The sequence below is a fragment of the Cyprinodon tularosa genome, unplaced genomic scaffold (genome assembly GCF_016077235.1).
Source record: "Cyprinodon tularosa strain WSP-4 unplaced genomic scaffold, ASM1607723v1 ctg669, whole genome shotgun sequence".
Classification (NCBI taxonomy): domain Eukaryota; kingdom Metazoa; phylum Chordata; class Actinopteri; order Cyprinodontiformes; family Cyprinodontidae; genus Cyprinodon; species Cyprinodon tularosa.
In genome coordinates this window covers 201,088-219,359 of record NW_024039417.1, presented here as the reverse complement: position 1 = coordinate 219,359, position 18,272 = coordinate 201,088, and the positions used below count along the sequence as shown (strand labels likewise).

At 38.9% G+C, this 18,272-nt stretch overlaps 1 protein-coding gene across 2 annotated transcripts in view; it reads right to left on the bottom strand.

Moving 5' to 3' along the window:
* spire1b (spire-type actin nucleation factor 1b) overlaps positions 1 to 18,272 on the bottom strand; it is a 105,708-nt gene that overhangs the window by 75,463 nt on the left and 11,973 nt on the right. For both annotated transcript variants that reach the window (XM_038267318.1, XM_038267319.1), the window contains exon 2: positions 2,784 to 2,812. In XM_038267318.1, coding sequence (XP_038123246.1) covers positions 2,784 to 2,812 — 29 coding nt within the window. The remainder of the gene's footprint in view (positions 1 to 2,783; positions 2,813 to 18,272) is intronic.

Genomic DNA, 18,272 nt, shown 5'->3' with positions numbered 1-18,272 from the left:
TCCTTTAAAAGCACTCTCTCTTCAGTTCCCCTTTGCTGGGTCCTCATCGAACACTGCCTAACTTCATCAAACTTCCTCCAACTCTGTCTTCCTGAGTCTTCCTCATTGTGACAGTGATTCCCCGGATGTCTCCATGGTTTCTGGTTCGTTTTGACTAGTTTTTATGTTTGATTCTTTTGGATTTTTGGACTCCTGGTTTCATGTTAGTTTGGACTTTGTTTTCATCATTGGATTTTTGGATAACCTGCCTTTGTTTTCAGTTTCCCTTTTATTAAATCTAAAGAAATTCACCTCTGCCTTCCAGCCTCTGCTTTTGGGTCAACAATCCATAACCAAATCCTGATTAATAGATATTTGCAATCCATAAATGAAACTTTGAAAAGTGTCTATCAAAAAAGGTTTTGAGACAGTGGCGGTCGGCCCATAGGGGGCGCTGGGGCACCGCCCTCCCTGATAAGAAGAGAGAAACGTAAAATATATTTTTAGAAATTAACTCATAAATGTCAGTTTTACTCTCTAGAGTGTGTACCTATAAGCAAAACAAATTATAGAAACTACATTTCCCTATCTACTGTCATTCATTTGTGGATTTCCACAGACAGACTCCTACAGTCTCTGTCTTGGGGCTGTGGTCAGACAGCCCCACATTTGCAGAGAATCTGTCAATCATGTACTATTGCTAGGTGAATTTAATGACCAATCAGCGTCTCAGAACTTTATGGTCTTGGGGCTCTGAAAATACTGCACTTTAACTGGCTTCTGAACCCAAGTGCAGGTGCAGACAATTAGAGGGAAGATGGCGAACGTAACGAGCGAGATGCAGCTTCCACCAAATTCTGTGAGATCCTTATTTATCTACCCGTTTGCCAGAAGAACATCCCTGTTGTAGGGTAGGATAATTTCATGTCATGGTTATTGTGACTGTGACGAATCCACCTCGTTGCTTAAAACATCCTCTAACTTTGCGCGCCACACACACACATTCCTGTTATACTGTGCTTGTGAGGACCAATACACTCGCGCAGTACTGTTAAATTGTATGTATTGTCCAATTGTTTATTTGAATTCTTATTCCGGATTAGTTGGAGACATACACTAGGCTATATCAGCCCCACCAAAAATATTTTTCACCAGTCGCCACTGTTTTGAGAGTCAATGTTTCTTTTTCAGACTAATTTTTAAGAATTGCATTTTATTCGAATATACATTTATGTCACTTTAAACCCAATACAAACTCTCACTCTTGAATGTTGTTGCTAATGTCTATACAGACCAATAAAAAAAGTGTCTTTACTCCTCACTCCAAAGAGAACCCCACCCCAAGAAGTGAAGAGAATCTAATCTGTAAAATGCAATTTGAAAACAGAAATTATATATTCATAATCTAATTAATTTATTGTTGGCAAAAAGAATTCCATTGTCACAATGGCAACTTTTTTTTATTTTTATCTTTAAAACGGGAAACATTGTTGGAGAAAACACAGGCAGGTCAGTTTGGGAGTGATCATAAAAGAAAGATGAGGTTCTAAGCCATTGAGATGAAGGTTATAATAATGATTATTGTAAATAAAGAAAAAATAAACATACATTATTTTTTCATGCTCTGCATTACCTGTCTTAAAGTGCTACAAACAAAGGTAAAGGTAAATAAAAAATAAGTATACTTCATCCGTGGTTATATTTTATTTAATTAAGGGAGAAAAACATCCCTGTTGGAAGGAGATACGCACTTTCAGGTAATACCATGTCTCTTTGAAGGCTCATTTGATGTTTATTTTATAAACCCGCAACACTATTTAGGTTCAGTCCTTTTTCTTTCATTTTGATTTAATTTTATAAAGCTTGTCTACCGTCCCGTTGCACTTCAATATTTATTTTTGATGGTCCAAATATATTTAAATACACAAAGAATATCTCTCCATCCTCTGTCATTTTACCAATGCTTCGATTGTGGCAACAACAGCTGATTTTTTTGTGCCAGTTTGCACAAAAAATTTTGTAGTAGTAACAAAAACGCAAAAACTGCTGCCTCAGTTGTGATTTATATTTTGAAAATAACTTAGCACGTGGTGAATATTTACATTGCATATCCTCTACCAATCAATTAGATGTTTGATTATTAGAACAATTGATGAAGGCAAAACTTGGTTAATCTACCCTGTCTGCTGAATTGCAGGCGTAAATCACTTTGTCGTCTTTGAAGGTCAGCTCTGCACGTACAAACACGCTTGTAAAGATCAGTCTCAGAGTCTATCACAAACTCGTTTTATAGATAAGAGCCCAGAAGTCCTAACATCTATGACTTTCTATTCCATGTTCTGCATGTCTCAGAGAGCTGGTAGACAAAAGCCTTTGTTTCTGATTGATTAATTTTTATTTAACCTCTAAAAGTGCATGAGTGTGTATTTCTCAAACTGAGAGGTTGTATTTTACAGCTGGATTCTCCAAACTCTAAATCGTCGAGCATTTTTTGTTGAAGGCCAGCTTGTCTTTTGTTCAGTTTTGTCAATATAATGCACTGAAAAAAATAATGCAACTGCTTTTGGCCTTTACTTAATCATGATTAGTTAATTGTGTTAAAGTAACTAAATATTTTTTATATGATTTAGTATTTGCCAAAAACGGTTGCATTATTTTTTCAGTGTGTCTTGTATATATGTATATTACTGCCGACAACATGGACTGCAGAGATATTTGTTGATGTACTCATACTGGCTAAAGTGTATTCTCAACGTGCGTTAATTGTGGAGGAAATACAGCAGTACAACAGTGAAGTTACTCACCTCAGTTGTTATGCAGGGGCTGAGTTTACCTGCAAGGAAACAAGACAGAAGTGTAAGCTGGGTTCTTGTGGTAACAAAGCCAATATCGGACGATTACTATAAATTATTCATCTACGCTAAGCTACAACAGTGTCAAAGCATTCAATGTTTTTGCATCAAATGTTAGCAGCTAACACCAACAAAGATTTAGGTATACATGTAAGGCTCAGGAACAAACCCTAATTATGCTAATCGATTAATAAGATAACAGATGGTGCATTATGGTAGATCTTTTACTAAATTTGAATCAGGTGAAGCTTATACTGCACCATCTGAGGAGTTCTGGTTTTCACAGACAAGGGAAGTTTTTTAATCATAATGCAAAATATAAACCGATTTTTTTACAGTTTTGGCCGATATTTTTGCTCTGAATTGATAGTTTTCTTAGCAAATTGCATGTTTCAGCATCTGAATACTCCACTTAGCAAGTACTCAGTTGCTAAATTAGTTGTAAAGTATTTCAATATTTTATTCTTGGCGATTAATCAGATTATTTGTCTAAGCCCTAGTCTGGATAATCTGGTAACATGAGATATTAAGTGAGCTGTTTACTTGAAAAGTGATGCACAGTACAGACAGACAGATAAATTGGTTGACCGATATTTTTGGCCGATATTAAAATTTTTTCTTATATCCTATTGGCCGACATGTGCATGCTTTGACCCATTCATCAGTGCATTTGGAAGCCATGCATTGGGATCATGTAAAGCGCACGCATTGCTGCTTGGACGCTAGCAACAACATCGTATTGACCAATGGGCATGTTAATGGTCAGCGGTGTCTAAAGTACACACATTTGTTACTTAAGTAGAAGTATAGATACTGCAGTTTAAAAACACTCTGGTAAAAGTATCAACTTGATCTCTTTACTCAAGTAAAAGTGAAAAAGTTCTTAAAAATATATAAGTATAAAGTAACCTTTAAAAAAAACAGCCAGATGCCACTATATGAATTGAAAGCTCAATTTTTCGACTATTTATGAAAATTGTTTGACATAGGGCCAAGGATGAGGGAGGTCTTGTTGGTCTCCGTCTCCCGATTCGCTCTCGCCTGTGTCCGACTTGTCAGACATTTCAACATCTTTTTCTGGATCCTACATTGTAGCATGGCATAGACAATTCACGTTTACAGTTTGAAGAACACCTGCTTGCTTCTGATGATTTCCTTTAGCTAACCAATGAGTGTTTGCGTTATATGACTCATCCAATTCCACTAGTTTTCACTAGATGTGTATGGAGACAATGATCTGCATTGGATGGCGCACATGACGTGAAATAAATATTTATAAACATTAAACCGAAGCCAAGAGTAACAAGTAACGTTTGTTTTAAAAAGGTAAGGAATAGAAAGTACAGATACTGGTGTGAAAGTGTAATGAGTAGAAGTCAGAAGTAGGAAGAAAAATAAGTAATGGAGTAAGGTATAGATACCTAAAAACTGTACTTAAGTACAGTAACAAAGTATTTGTACTTCGTTACTTGACGCCTTTTTTAATGGGTTTGAAGTGAAGAGAATGTCATTTGTAAAACGAAGTTTGAAAAAGAATGTAAATTTGTAAAGTTTAATCTTACAACGAATTTTTGGGAAAAATCTGTCAAGAAATGTTTGAAAAAATCAAATTGGAAAAAAATCTGAAAGTGTGACACCTGGAAATTTTAAATTATGAAAAAATAAAATGTTTTTTTTTTCTCCAATTAAATATATCTGACTGGATATTGGTAAATATTCATTCAATTCAATTCAGTTTATTTCTATAGCGCCAATTCACAACACCAGTCATTTCAAGGCACTTTACAGTTCAACCAGATCATCCAGTCAAATTGATTCAAAGTTTTCTATCTAACACTGCATGAAAAGTGGGATTTTCGTCAATATACGGCACTGTAGATTGTCGTGGAACTTCAGGTTAGCGGCAGTTTACGGCAATTTGCAGGCTTCGCCGAAAACTCCCGTAAATTGTCAGAAATTGACGTGGAATTTCTTAGGCAGTGTTCCCCCCATGCCTCCCCCCCATGGAATTCTAGGGGAGGCTTTAACATGTAAATGAACATGCTGTGAGCTATACAAATGCAAATCAGGGTTGCAGGGGGGGGTTTTACCCCAAGTGACATCTTTCTAAAAGGTAAGAAAATCTCTGATACAAAGAGATCAGGCTCAGTATAGCCTCTTACATTTTAGCTTGAATTGATTTATTTAATTAAAGTATAGAGACCAAAACAGATCTTTAGCTGACAGAGCAATACATTTAGAGCAGTAATTATTTTTTTAAAAATTTGCATTTAAGATAAAAAATAAAATGTTGTCTGTCAATATGCTCAATTCACAATTACTTAAGTGGAAAAGTTTCAAGAAATGATTCTGAGATGATTCACTTTATAACATGGCGCATTATCCTGTTGGAAGTAGCCATCAGAAGATTGGTACACTGTGGTCATAAGGACATAGGTCAGCATGCTAAATTGGTATTAAGTGGCCCAAAGTGTGGCAATAAATATCCCCCAAATAGATGGTAGAAATAGATCAGGCTCAGTATAGCCTAATTATAGACTCTTACATTTTAGCTTGAATTCATTTATTTAATTAAAGTACGCTAGATTACTGTGTATGCAAATGTTATGTAAAAAAAATACACAAAATAAATTATTTCAAAAATTAGTTTTAATCAGAATCAGTTGGCTGTAATGGCGGTTGGCAAACAATTTTTTTTTTTTAGATTTCCACTTTTTTTTTTTTTATTGAATATATAAGAAAACAATAACAATCTCAAATAACAAGTCAATAACAAATATTTCAATACAAGAAGAAATATCACAACTCCTGCTTTTGAAAAATACAATTAAATGCACAGTGTGGAACAAAGTATAAAATAAAATAAATAAAAATAAATAAAATAATAATAGTAGTTAAAGTAAATTAATCAGTGGGGACTACCAACTGAAATTCTTCAATTAACTCAAACAATTTAATTGCATTTAAATTCTGCATCTTTCTCAGACATCTTTTGAAAAGGGAAAGTTCATTTTTGAGAGCAGAGATTGAGAGGGAGCATTTTGCATAGCGACATTTATGGATATAATACTTTGTTACAATTATTAGAATATTGATTAAAAATTCCAAATATTTTTTCTTTAATGGATAAACCGAATTGAATGTTTTGCCAGGAAATAAAATCTAAATTTATTGTTTTAGAAGACAGAAAGGTTCGAAGTTGATCTCATAAGTTTAATATTTCTTTACATTCATAAAAAAAGATGTTTAGTTGTTTCCAATTGAGTTGTACAAAAGCCACAATTCTCAACATTAAACTTAAATCTCTCTCTTAAAAACTCATTTGAAGGATATATGTTATTTATTATTTTAAATTGTAATTCTTTATCTTTAGGAGGAATTGGGAATTTTAAATAATTTGTCCTCATTTTGACTATCATAGATTTCTTAAAATTTTGTAAGAGAGCTGTGCTTTTTGTTCTTCCTGGGTACATATTATTTATAGAATATTGATTCAAAAACTTGTTGTTGCATTTATTATCTCTAATGTCCACCTTCTCAAATTCAATCTTATGGAGTCTAAGAATAAAGGAATTAGGTAAACTGTTTTTAGTAGAATGAATGAGGACATCAGGGATACTACGTAAAACTTTCTTATAAATTCTTAGTGAACAATCGTTTCTAAACTTCCTGTTAAAATCCTCCAAACTTAGAAAATCACCATTACCATTTGGCAAACAATTTATAGGTGCATTACCGCCACCTTCAATCTTAATATTTTGAAATTGTCTGGTAAAAGTCCAAGGTAAAGTGCTTTTGCTACCTATCCAAACCTGTAGAACTTAATATATTATGCAGACAACAAAAAGTTTCAAATCTCTATATGCAGAAAAATTATAAGCATACCTTCAAAGACTTGTAGCTCTAACTGCAGCAAACACAATTGTAGTGTTGAGGGAGCGGAATACATATATATTGCATTTTTTGTGTAGAAAATGGTCAGAAAGCATGTACGGTTTATTTTACTATCTTCTCATTTATGTTATTTAAACTCATAAAGTATGAATAACATACATTGAAGTTTTTGGATTTGCCGTGAAAATTAGGAGTATTTATAGTTTAGCAAGACAAAATATACCTTTTAAACTGAAAATGGACGGGGAAATATGGTATTTGTACATAACAATTGCAAACTGCCCTCCAAAATAGAACCTTCTTGTGCTTTTAATTTGTATGGGATTATTTCTGTTGCACGCTAAATGTTGCAGTAACCACTCCGTGCCGACAGGGTGCAGTGTCGCCTAGATAAAACCGTTTTCCACCTCCGGCATCATGTTTGTGTTACTATACTCAGAAGAACTTCATCTCCAGTTACCGTGTTTGTATTTTGTTGTTACGTGAACAACGTCTCGCGTTCAACTCGCCTCCAACTGCTCTTAGTCCACAACTTTCGGCCAGCCCGCAGACTGACGAGAAGAAACTGCTGATTGCTATCAGCGGACTGTCTCGTCAGCTTACCCAGCATACTGCCGACATGAATGAGCGGCTCACTCAGCTGGAGAATTCGATGCACTCCAGGTTGCAGTCCATAGAGGACAAGATGGCGGCTCTGCAGTCGAGCAACTTTGCGGGATATACGAACTCGAGGAAGAGAAGACGGGTGCACAACGCCACGCTAGCGGTAAATATATGTTCGATTACTGGTAGCTATGCTAAAAGCAGCCTAGCTTAGCTAGGCAAGCTAAAGACAACCTAGCCTAGCTAGGTAAGCTAAAAGCAGCCTAGCCTAAAGCTTTATTAAAGTGTATTTTTTTGTGCTGTCAGTTAAACGCGTTATTAACGGCGTTAACGTAAACCCATTTTAACGGCGTCAATTTTTGTATCGTGTGATTAACGTTCTTTTTGGCCTAACACACTTTGTAGTTTTTTCACATGCTGTTGCAACAACTAGTAACGTTAGAAAAACTACAACACCACTCCGGATCTAGTTAGACCGGAAACAAAACATCAGGCACGCTGCAACCTCACTTGGGCCATGAAAAGAGTTGACGCTACATTTTGAGTGGATGGCTAGCGTGAGACGCCGAAATGGATGCCGATAGTATTCTGAATGGAAAGTTTTCTTTTAAAAAGTTGCCAAATGGTTCCATTGACAAGACCAAAGTCATATGTGTGTTTTGTCGTTGTGAACTGAGCTATCATCGCAGCACGACCAGTCTGAAATACCACTTAATGGCCAAGCACTCAGCTGATTCGAATTCTCCGCCCCCTCGTCAAAGCCAGGTAACAATGGATGATTTCAGACAGAAGCGCATGGATACTTTAACTAAGAATAAACTTACTGCAGCCATAGCTAAATGGGTGGCTACTGCATGTAGGCCTGTTAACGTTGTGGAGGACGAGGGTCTCGCGAATATTATACGGACCGCAGCCAACGACTGGAACTACGAATTGCCTTCGAGAGCCACCATTACAAGCCACATACTGAAATTGCACGAAACGGAAAAGATTAAGTTACAGCAGGCGTTGGAGAAAACAAAAGTAGTCGCGCTCACAGGTGATTACTGGACGTCCATCAGTAATCACAACTATCTCGGGGTCACAGCCCATTACTTTGATCCACAGTGGAAACTTCAGTCACATGCTTTGACTGTTGTAAAGACAGAAGAGAGGCACTTCGCTGACGCTGTTGCAGAGCACTTTATGCAAGTTGCTAGAGAGTGGGACATCGAACAGAAAGTTGTCTCACTGACCACAGATAGTGCACGCAACATGATTGCAGCGGCCAGGCAGCTCCCCTTTGAGCACATGCCGTGCATCGCACACAGTGTGCACCGAGCCGTCACGGTTTCTCTAACCAACAGCCCGTTTGACAGCGCATTGGCGAAATGCAGAAAGGTTGTGGGGCATTTCAAGCACAGCCCAGCAAACCAAGCACAGCTTGAGCAGCAACAAGTCGCACACCATCAGAAGAAAGAGTCACTCGTACAGGAAGTGTCAACGAGATGGAATAGTACACTGGAAATGATCAAGCGTGTTCAGCGGAATGCTGAACCTCTGAGAGATGCACTGGCCCTGCACGCAACCAACGTCGCCATGCCAACAGCTACTGAGCTGGAGAAACTGAAGAAGCTCGAGGCTGTGCTGGAACACTGCAGGTAATTAATTGTGTATCTGTGTTGTGTGTCTGTTTGTTTAATAATCAAAGTAGGTCTGTGTCAGAACAGTAACTAATTGGGTGTGTGTTTATGTGCGGGTAGGCTAAGAGAGAGAGAGGGCGCGCGAGACAGAGAGAGAGAGAGAGAGAGAGAGAGAGAGAGAGAGAGAGAGAGAGAGAGAGAGAGAGAAAAAAAACACTGAGTGAATTACAGTAGGCCTAACTAATTACCCACTAAAGTGCTTCTTTATATTATTGCAGGTATGTGTCAGAACTTCTGGGAGGAGAGAAGTTTGTGTCTTGCTCAGTGGTTCTGCCAACGTTGTGTCATCTGTCGCGAGTGATGGAAGTTACTGAAGATGACCCAGCTTACATGATCAACTTCAAGGGAACCTTCGCAGCAGAAATGGACGGTCGCAAGGAGAAGACCAACATCACATGGCTGAGAGTTGCTACAGCACTTGACCCAAGGTCAGAATGCCATGCTTCATATTTACACTCATCCTCATCCCCAGCATTGTGTTTCTCTCAGTATGTTTGTTTTGTTAGTTTGCTTGCTTCTTTGCTTTGCATTTTTGAATTTTGCACTGTAGAGATAGGGATATTGTCACAATTTTGTTATACCTGTTCTTGTATTAAAGTTTGATTTCATTTCATTTCGAGGTTTAAGGACCTTAAGTGTCTGAGCAAACCTGACAGGGCTGAGGTGTGGGGAATGATCCGTGCCTTGCTCCAGGAGATGGAGAGGCCTGCACAGCCGGATATCCAAATCACGCCTGAGCCTCCTAAGAAGAAACCAACTCTCATGCTTGCACATGAGTCTTCGTCTGATGAAGAGGAGGACAGTATTGAGCAATGTGTGGAGCGCTACAAGGCAGAGCCTCTTATTGGCATGGATGACTGTCCCCAGGAATGGTGGTCTACACATGAAGGGGCACACAGCGAAATGGCCCGCCTTGCACGCAAGTACTTGGCAACACCGGCTACATCAGTACCCTCTGAAAGGTTGTTTTCACTGTCTGGGTATGTTGTGCAAAAGAAGCGAGCTTCCTTGTTGCCTGAAAATGTCAACAGGCTTGTCTGTTTGAGTAACTGGCTCAAAGCAAAGTAGTAATAGCCTTACCTTTTATTGGTAACCATTACTGTTCTTTCTTTATGAAATAAGAGGCTAGGTTCTTGCAAATAAAGTGTAGTAGCCTGACTGCTATGTTCAAAGCAAACTTGAGAAAAATATTAAGCCATGGTTTAACTGCACTATAGGCTGAGTCCTAGTTTACATTACATGTGCACTTTGTAATTTAATTTTGTATCGCCCTGTTTTGACCCTTAGGGCTGTTGAAGGGGCTGTTTCTGTTTCTATTTTTTTTCACCCTTTTACTAATGGACAGTGTATTACATTGTGTGAGAGATTACTGCTCCAAGTGAAAATGTTAGAGTGAAATTGAACACTACTGTATGCCAATGTTGTTTTCAATAAAAAACATTTGCATAAAGCAACCCAATCTACTTTTTCATATTCATAAGAGCATTAAAATGAGAAAAAATAATGTGACAAAGAAATCAAGGGACATTTAGAATAGATAAAAATGTGCGATTAATTGCAAGTTAACTATGACATTAATGTGATTAATCGTGATTAAATATTTTAATCGTCTGACAGCTCTAGTATTTTTTGTGATTCACAGGAAGCAGTACGCCGTCTTCACAACTCGGAGACTAATTGCAGGCGCTATGAACCGGAGCAGGGGTAAGATTTAAAGAATATGCTTTCATTCTGCGGTAAAAGGACATGGATACGGATAAATACCGACCATAGCTGTACTTTTTTTTTTTTTCCACAGACTACTCTCGCCTCACAATGAGGCGGTGACCTCCTATTTGCTCGGAGCCATCTCGGCAAGTCCAGATTTGCACGATGTTGATAAAGACGACATTGTGTGTAAGTGACTTGTTTTAATGTTTTCTCCTTCCTTGTTACTGTGACTTGCGTTTGATTTTTTATTCATACCACTCTCATTTAATTGTTTTCCAGCTGCCTGTAAGACGTATTATGAGACGGTACGCAGGAGCTTCAGATATACGCTGCTAGCCAGCACGCTGCGTGCGGAGGCTGCCAAGCAATCTGCTCGGAGTCGGGCCAGAAGAAAGAGGGTAAGACTTTATTTGGTGACTATTTTTCAGGTGCATTGATAGATGTGTTGTGTCCATATGCAGTGCGCTGATTCATTGTTTTTTTTTTTTTTCAGCTGCTGAAAGCGAGGCAGAGTGTGCTGGCAGATGAGGAAGTGGAACTCTGGAAGTCCGCCACCGTCGACCTCATGTCCGACGAAGAAGATGGCTTCGTCGGCGGTGTCTCTGGATGGATTGTACGGTCGCCGCCATTTCGTAGGCCGGATCCCTCTGAACTCTGTGTTAAGCTGCAGTCCCGGTTAGAAGCGATGCCGAAGTACAGGGCCACGCACAGTAGGCGTCTGCACATCGGACCTGCCTCGGAGGGAATGCTGCCAGTTACCTCCAACCCCGAGGAAGCAAACGGACCGTTCACGGACTTTTAATTTTTAGAAACGCATGTGTTTGGATACGCGTTGTATATAGTTGTGTGTGTGTGTTTCAATAAAGCTCTTTCTTTGCATAAACAGCTTCCTGGCAAATGTTCATTTCCTGTATAAATTCATTCATGTCCTTGATGGTAGCATAATAATTGTGTAGTAGTGTAGGATAACATAAATACACATCATATTAATGAATAAATATATGAATGAATAAATATATATATATGAATAAATATATATATGTAAATTTATATGTAAATATATATATATGCCAACCAATCACGAGCGACTTTACTTGTTTAAAAAGAAGTGGTTCCGTCCAATACTCAGTAAGAAAATTAAAGCCTGGCGTGGCCACGTGTGGTTTTGCTGCCAATCACGAGCGATTTCACTTGTTTGAGAATAGTGGTTTCAGCCAATACTGAGAAGGTTATTCAAGCCAGACTTGGCCAGCCGCGCGGGTTTGCTGCATTCATATGCTAATTAGGGCCATTAGTACAGCTGATCGCTCTCCACATACGTCATGGTCCGTTTCCGACAATTTGTGGCACGACAAACGCGGACAAGCACGGGTTGCAAATTGTCGGAAACTGACGAAAATCAGGCAGATCTGCGGGAGTTTACGGGGGTTTACTGGGACGAAAATCTCACTTTTCATGATAAAGAAAACCAGTTGATTACATCAACTCATTGACTCAAAGGCAATCCCTCTCACTAAGCATGCTATTGGTAAATACTAGACATAAACAAAGCACAAGTATGGGATCTGCTGGTTGTTTCCTGCTTGGTGCAAAAGGTAAAATTAAGTAATTTAGTTCTAATGATCAATATAAATAACATATACGTTTTTCTTGCAGTATATTTTGTTCTGGAGTTGTGCTTCTGTACAAGTTTTTAGCTATGTGCTAACAGGACTCTCTTGTAAATGGTAATGTGCGTTTTAATGATACTACCTTTTTTGACCGATACAGATTTATTTTTATAACTGACACTGTCAGTTTTTATAAGATCACAAGATACATGATATTTTTATCTTATCCTACTGAAGAAACATTAATCATTTTCAATAACTATTCTCAAATATAAATTAGAGTTTTAGGCATTGACTGTATGTGGTTTTTAGACCTTTACAGAAGTAGATTAGATGAGAGGAAATGATCAGTTTCATATCTAAGTATCAGCTGATCACAGATCTCCCAAAATTCAGGAAATCGAGGCCAATCGATCGGCCCGTCGATAAATTGATGCACACCTACTACTGTATAGGTAATAGAATGAATAAAGAAAAAAGAACAAATTCCTTAAAAATATTTATTACATAACCTCACAAACTATCTGAAATGTTTGTTTTACTATTACAAAACTCTTAGCAGAGATTTATCTGTCACATCAGTCAGTTTCTAAACTGATAAAACAAGACGATGTTTCACTCAATCTGGGCCTACTTGGATAAGCCCTTTTTCTAAATAAGTTAAGTCTTGTAAAATTGCAAATCATAGCCATTAAATTTCCTAAAAACACAATTTTCAAATAACTTCAATTGGTGGAAAAGCAAAAACAATATTTCTCAAGTTTATTTATTTTTCACGTATCTTCTTTAGTCATTTTTAAACCCTAACTTTGTTGTGATAAAGATAGATCAGGGGGCGTGCAGGTGGCACAGTGGTTAGTACGCACGACCCATGTACGGAGGCCTTTGTCCTCGACCCGGGCTACCCTGGGTTCGACTTCGCCTGTGGTCCTTTGCTGCATGTCTCTCCCCCTCTCATAACCCCTTTCCTGTCAGCATAATGTTGAAAAAACGAAGTGCCTTTTAACCTCTCTTACATGCATAAAACTCCACCGGTAACATTTTTTCCACTATAGACATGCTAGACATCATTGGAAAGCTAAGATTCCCCACAATTCAACCACCAAGAGCATTTTATGGACACAGCGAGCACCAAAGCACAATTAAAACAGATATAGCATATTAAACATATTCAGACAAAACTATATAGAAGCTTCAGAAAAAGAAATTGCTGAATTTTTTAAAGTATTAAAAATTCGGTACCGTTCAATGTGTTTGTCAAATTATGTTGACTTCTGCATCCCTAGTGGGGAGTGTTGGCCTAGAGGGTCGGAGCAGTGCGCTTGTGCTCCTAGAGGGTTTGCAACTATGCAGTTTGATCCCCACAGCATCCACTCTGGGTCCCTGAGCAAGACCCTTAACCCCACACTGCTCCCCAGGTGCAACACAATGTCAGCACATTGCTCCCCATGGATGGGTTAGGTGAGCAAAATCCCTAATATATTAATCCTAAAATAATAGTCTTTTTGATAACACCATTATTATTCATCCATTTTCCGTCACACTTTATCCCAAGTGGGGTAGCGAGGGCTGCTGGTGGCTATCTCCAGCTGTCAACGGGCGAGAGGTGAGGTACACCCTGAACAGGTCAACAGTCCATTGCAGGGCAACACAGAGACAATCAGGACAAACAACCATTCACAACTAAGGAGAATTTAGAGAAGCCAATTACCATATTTTCACGACCATAAGGCGCACCGTACTAAAAGGCGCACTCTCAGTTATGTGTCCCATTTCTGTATTTTAACACACACATAAGGCGCACCGGACTATAGGGCGCGTTTTGTATATACAGGTACATGTCCTCTACTACGTTTAAATACCTCTACTGCGTATTTAAAAATACAGCGGGCCCAAAACTGAGTATGATTGTGCTTTATTCATGTATTTATTACAAAGTATTAATCAAACCTGGGAGCTGGCCGTGAGACAGACACATCGCTGATGACACAGCGCTGTGATCACTCCTCTGAAACAGTTTATTGCATAAATTAACTTAAAATCCTTAAAACCTGCCGACAGAATATGTTCGCTTTTATTATCCTGGTGCCTGCACTTTAGATTATTTAGATGAAAAACACCTGCCAGCCGCCGCGGTGAACCCGGAGGAGACCCGGCCCAGAGGCTGCTGTTGAATTAAGTTTTCAGGTAGAAAAATAGAGCAGGAGCAAAACTGAGTATGATTGTACTTTATTCAAGTATTTATTACAAAGTATTAATCAAACCCATCAAAGTCATCATCCTCTGTTTCTGAATTAAACAGCTGCACTAAATCAGACATGCCAATTTCCCCTTCTTCGCTGTCAGAGTCACTTTACGTGCAGCACGGCTCCTCGCGAAAGCTTGAACAACAGTGCCAGCAGACACGTTAGCCCAAGCATCTACAATCCATCCACAAACTGTGGTGTAACTTGCCCGGCGCTGCCTTCCACTTTTCGTGAAACTGCAGTCTCCGTCTGTCATCCATCGCTCCCACGCCGCTCGCAGCCTTACTTGTATTAAATACACCTTGCAGCTATATTTGCTGTGATCAGTGGGAATAAAGTAGTTTTGATATGTTTTTAAGTGGGAAAATCCACCTGAAAACTGGATAATAAAAGCGAACATATTCTGTCGGCAGGTTAAGTTAATTTAGGCGTCAATAAACTGTTTCAGAGGAGCGATCACAGCGCTCTGTATATGTGTATCATCAGCGATGTGTCTGTCTCGCTGTCAGCTCCCAGATCAGCTTCTCTGATTGGCAGCAGCAAAACTTAAATTTTTCCATCTCGAGCTGCAGCAGCGCGTTGGCGGTGCATCAGATGCTTAAACGCTCCCGACGCGCTGCGCCTGCTGCTCAAACGCGCTGCGGGACCTTTTGCTGTGCCTATACGCGCGTCAACCATTGACTTTGCATGTAAACACGCTGCTTCTGCTGCGCCTGCTGCGTCCGGTTCACACAGATGTCGAGCGGTTGAATAACAGCGAGCACAGCGTTCATATGTTTCACCATGTTTTTCACATCAGCTGTGAGATGGGCACGCATGGAGTCACAGATTAACAGCGATGGTGATGAGTGGAAAAAAAACACCTAGTCTCCTTACATTCACCTCCCTCAGGCACTCTTTGATCATCTCCTCAATGGGGTGGTCTCAAAAGTCTGCAGTAACAACACACATAGGGCGCACTGCACCAAAGGGCGCGCCTCATATTTTGAGGCGGAAAAAAGACGTTTATATGCGCCTTATAGTCGTGAAAATAACCTAACAGTCATGTTTTTGGACTGTGGGAGGAAGCTGGAGTACCCGGAGAGAACCCACACATGCATAGGGAAAACATGCAAACTTCATTCCTAGAGATCCAGGGCAGGAATCAAACGTGAAATTATCATTATATTAGTAAAGAGGTTCATAAATCTTTTTAAACAGAGCACAGAGAGAAGTAGTAGGCAGATTTACTGGGATATGCAACATGCAATAAAATATATCTCCAAGATCACCAGAAACTTTACAAAAAAAAAATATGCTATGCTATATTCAAAATGCAGTATATCCATATTTTCTGAATGGATGGATGGAATTGAAATCGCACTTCTTGGAATGGATTGTATATCCATTCTGGCACCGGAATCGGCTGTTATTAGTTGTTTTTTTTTTCATTTATTATTATTTTTGGGCCCTAGATATATATAATGCACTAAAAGGCATCTCTAACTGTCTATAAATATCAGTGTTTTATAGTTGTGTTCTCAACAATAGGAAAGCATTCAATAAATATATGTTTGAGCTCATTTTTGGAAAATACAAAAACCTAATGAAAGTGTTTAAGTCGAGTAACTGTAGGTCCATCAACCCCCAGCACCTTTCCCCTCTGGAACAGTGGGTGGGCGTCGGTCACATAGCTCTAGATTGGTTTAGATCATATTTGGCTGAACGTACTTTTTGTGTCTGTCTTGATGGTCATAGGTCCCCCTCTGCTCCACTGTCGTGTGGTGTCCCACAGGGCTCAGTTCTAGGCCCGCTCCTTTTCTCACTTTACCTTCTTCCGCTCGGCTCTATTTTTAGAAAACATGGGATTGCCTTTCACTGCTATGCAGATGACACACAGATATACTTACCGCTAAAGAATGTAAACTCCACCTCTCTTCGGTCTCTGTTTTTATGTCTTGAAGATGTGAAGGCCTGGGTGGCCCTACATTTTTTAAAACTCAATGAGGACAAGACGGACGTAATGATCTTTGGCAGATCCACTGCTGATTCCATGACTAGTCTTGGCTCCTTGGCTCAGTACGTTAAGCCGGTTATTACAAATTTAGGGGTTAAGATGGATGCTGGTCTTAAAATGGAAGCGCACATCAGAGCCGTTATAAAGTCCAGCTTTTTCCACTTAAGGCAGCTAGCAAAAGTAAAACCCATTCTTTTCAGACAACATTTTGAAACAGTGATCAATGCATTTGTGACCACATGGCTGGATTACAGTAACTCACTTTATACAGGGGTCAGTGACTTGTATATTTCTCAACTTCAGAGGGTTCAAAATGCTGCTGCACGTCTTTTAACAGGTACACGAAAATTCGACCACATTTCCCCTGTTTTAGCTTCCTTACACTGGCTGCCAGTACATTTTAGGATTAATTTTAAAATTCTTTTATTTGTTTTTAAAACTCTTAATGGCCTTACTCCTTCTTATCTGTCTGAGCTGTTACATTCTTATACACCCTCCCGTTCCCTCAAAATGCAAGCTCAGAGGAGACCGTGCTTTTTCTGTAAATGATCTGCCTCTGAGCATAAGACAGGCCTCTTCTCTTGCTGTTTTTAAGTCCCTTTTTAAGACTCATCTTTTTTCCTTGGCTTTTGGCACAATTTGAGAGGTTTTACTTTGTTTTATTCTTTTTGTATACTAATATGTATTTTACACTCGTTTTTTCTCTATTTTATAATTTTATTGTATTTTATGATTGTGTACAGCACTTTGGTCCTGTTCGGTGTGTAAAGTGCTTCATAAATAAAGTTGGTATGGTATGGTATGGTATCACAAAGTTACACCCTTGATTTGTACCTTCTTTCTAATGTCGCATTTTCCGTGTATAACTCCTTCAATGAAACCTCAGCGTTGTTCTCGTTGTATTAACCAGATCATGCATCATGCATGTGATCCATGATGACAAAACTCCTACCAAGAACCTTTTGTAGCATGAATGTCCCTCCTTGAAAAGGAGAGCCACTCGACAAACTTCTCTAGGCTACATCTGTCCAGCCTTTCACTTCATGACCAAACCAGCAGCTGACGGATGTTCTGCAGAACAAATGGCTTCTTTATATGATAACGGGCAGTAATGCATCACCATGTCGTCAGGGAAATCGTCAGGATTGAATCAGCAGATTCACAGGTCAGACTGCTGTAAGGTGAAGATGAAGAATTTTCTGTTTTAGGGTTGGACAATGCGGAAGCAAATTTACAAACGAAAAATTACAGAAAGGCCTTAGGAGGCTCCAGTTTCTTAACTGTTTGGTAAAAGATAAAAAGTATTAAAACAAAAAAAAATACAAGGGAAAATGCCACAACCAGGCACAAATCAAAACAGGAAGATCTCAAAAAACTAAACATTCTTCCTTGATCTAACGAAGCATTAAAACAGATGGGAAAAAAAAAAAAAAAAAAAAAAATATATATATATATATATATATATATATATATATATATATATATATATATATATATATATATATTGACAGCCAACAGTCAGTAAAGACTCACTACAGCATTTTTGACCATCAGGAGCAGACGGTTAATCTGAACAGTGGTGAATGCGTGCAGCTCCGTAACCAGAATTGAGAACACAGAGGTCATGTCTTCAGTTTTTTCCCGTTTGTTGCGAGCTGGAGAAATCCCATCTTTCTCCAGCAGAGTCCGCCGTGGATCCT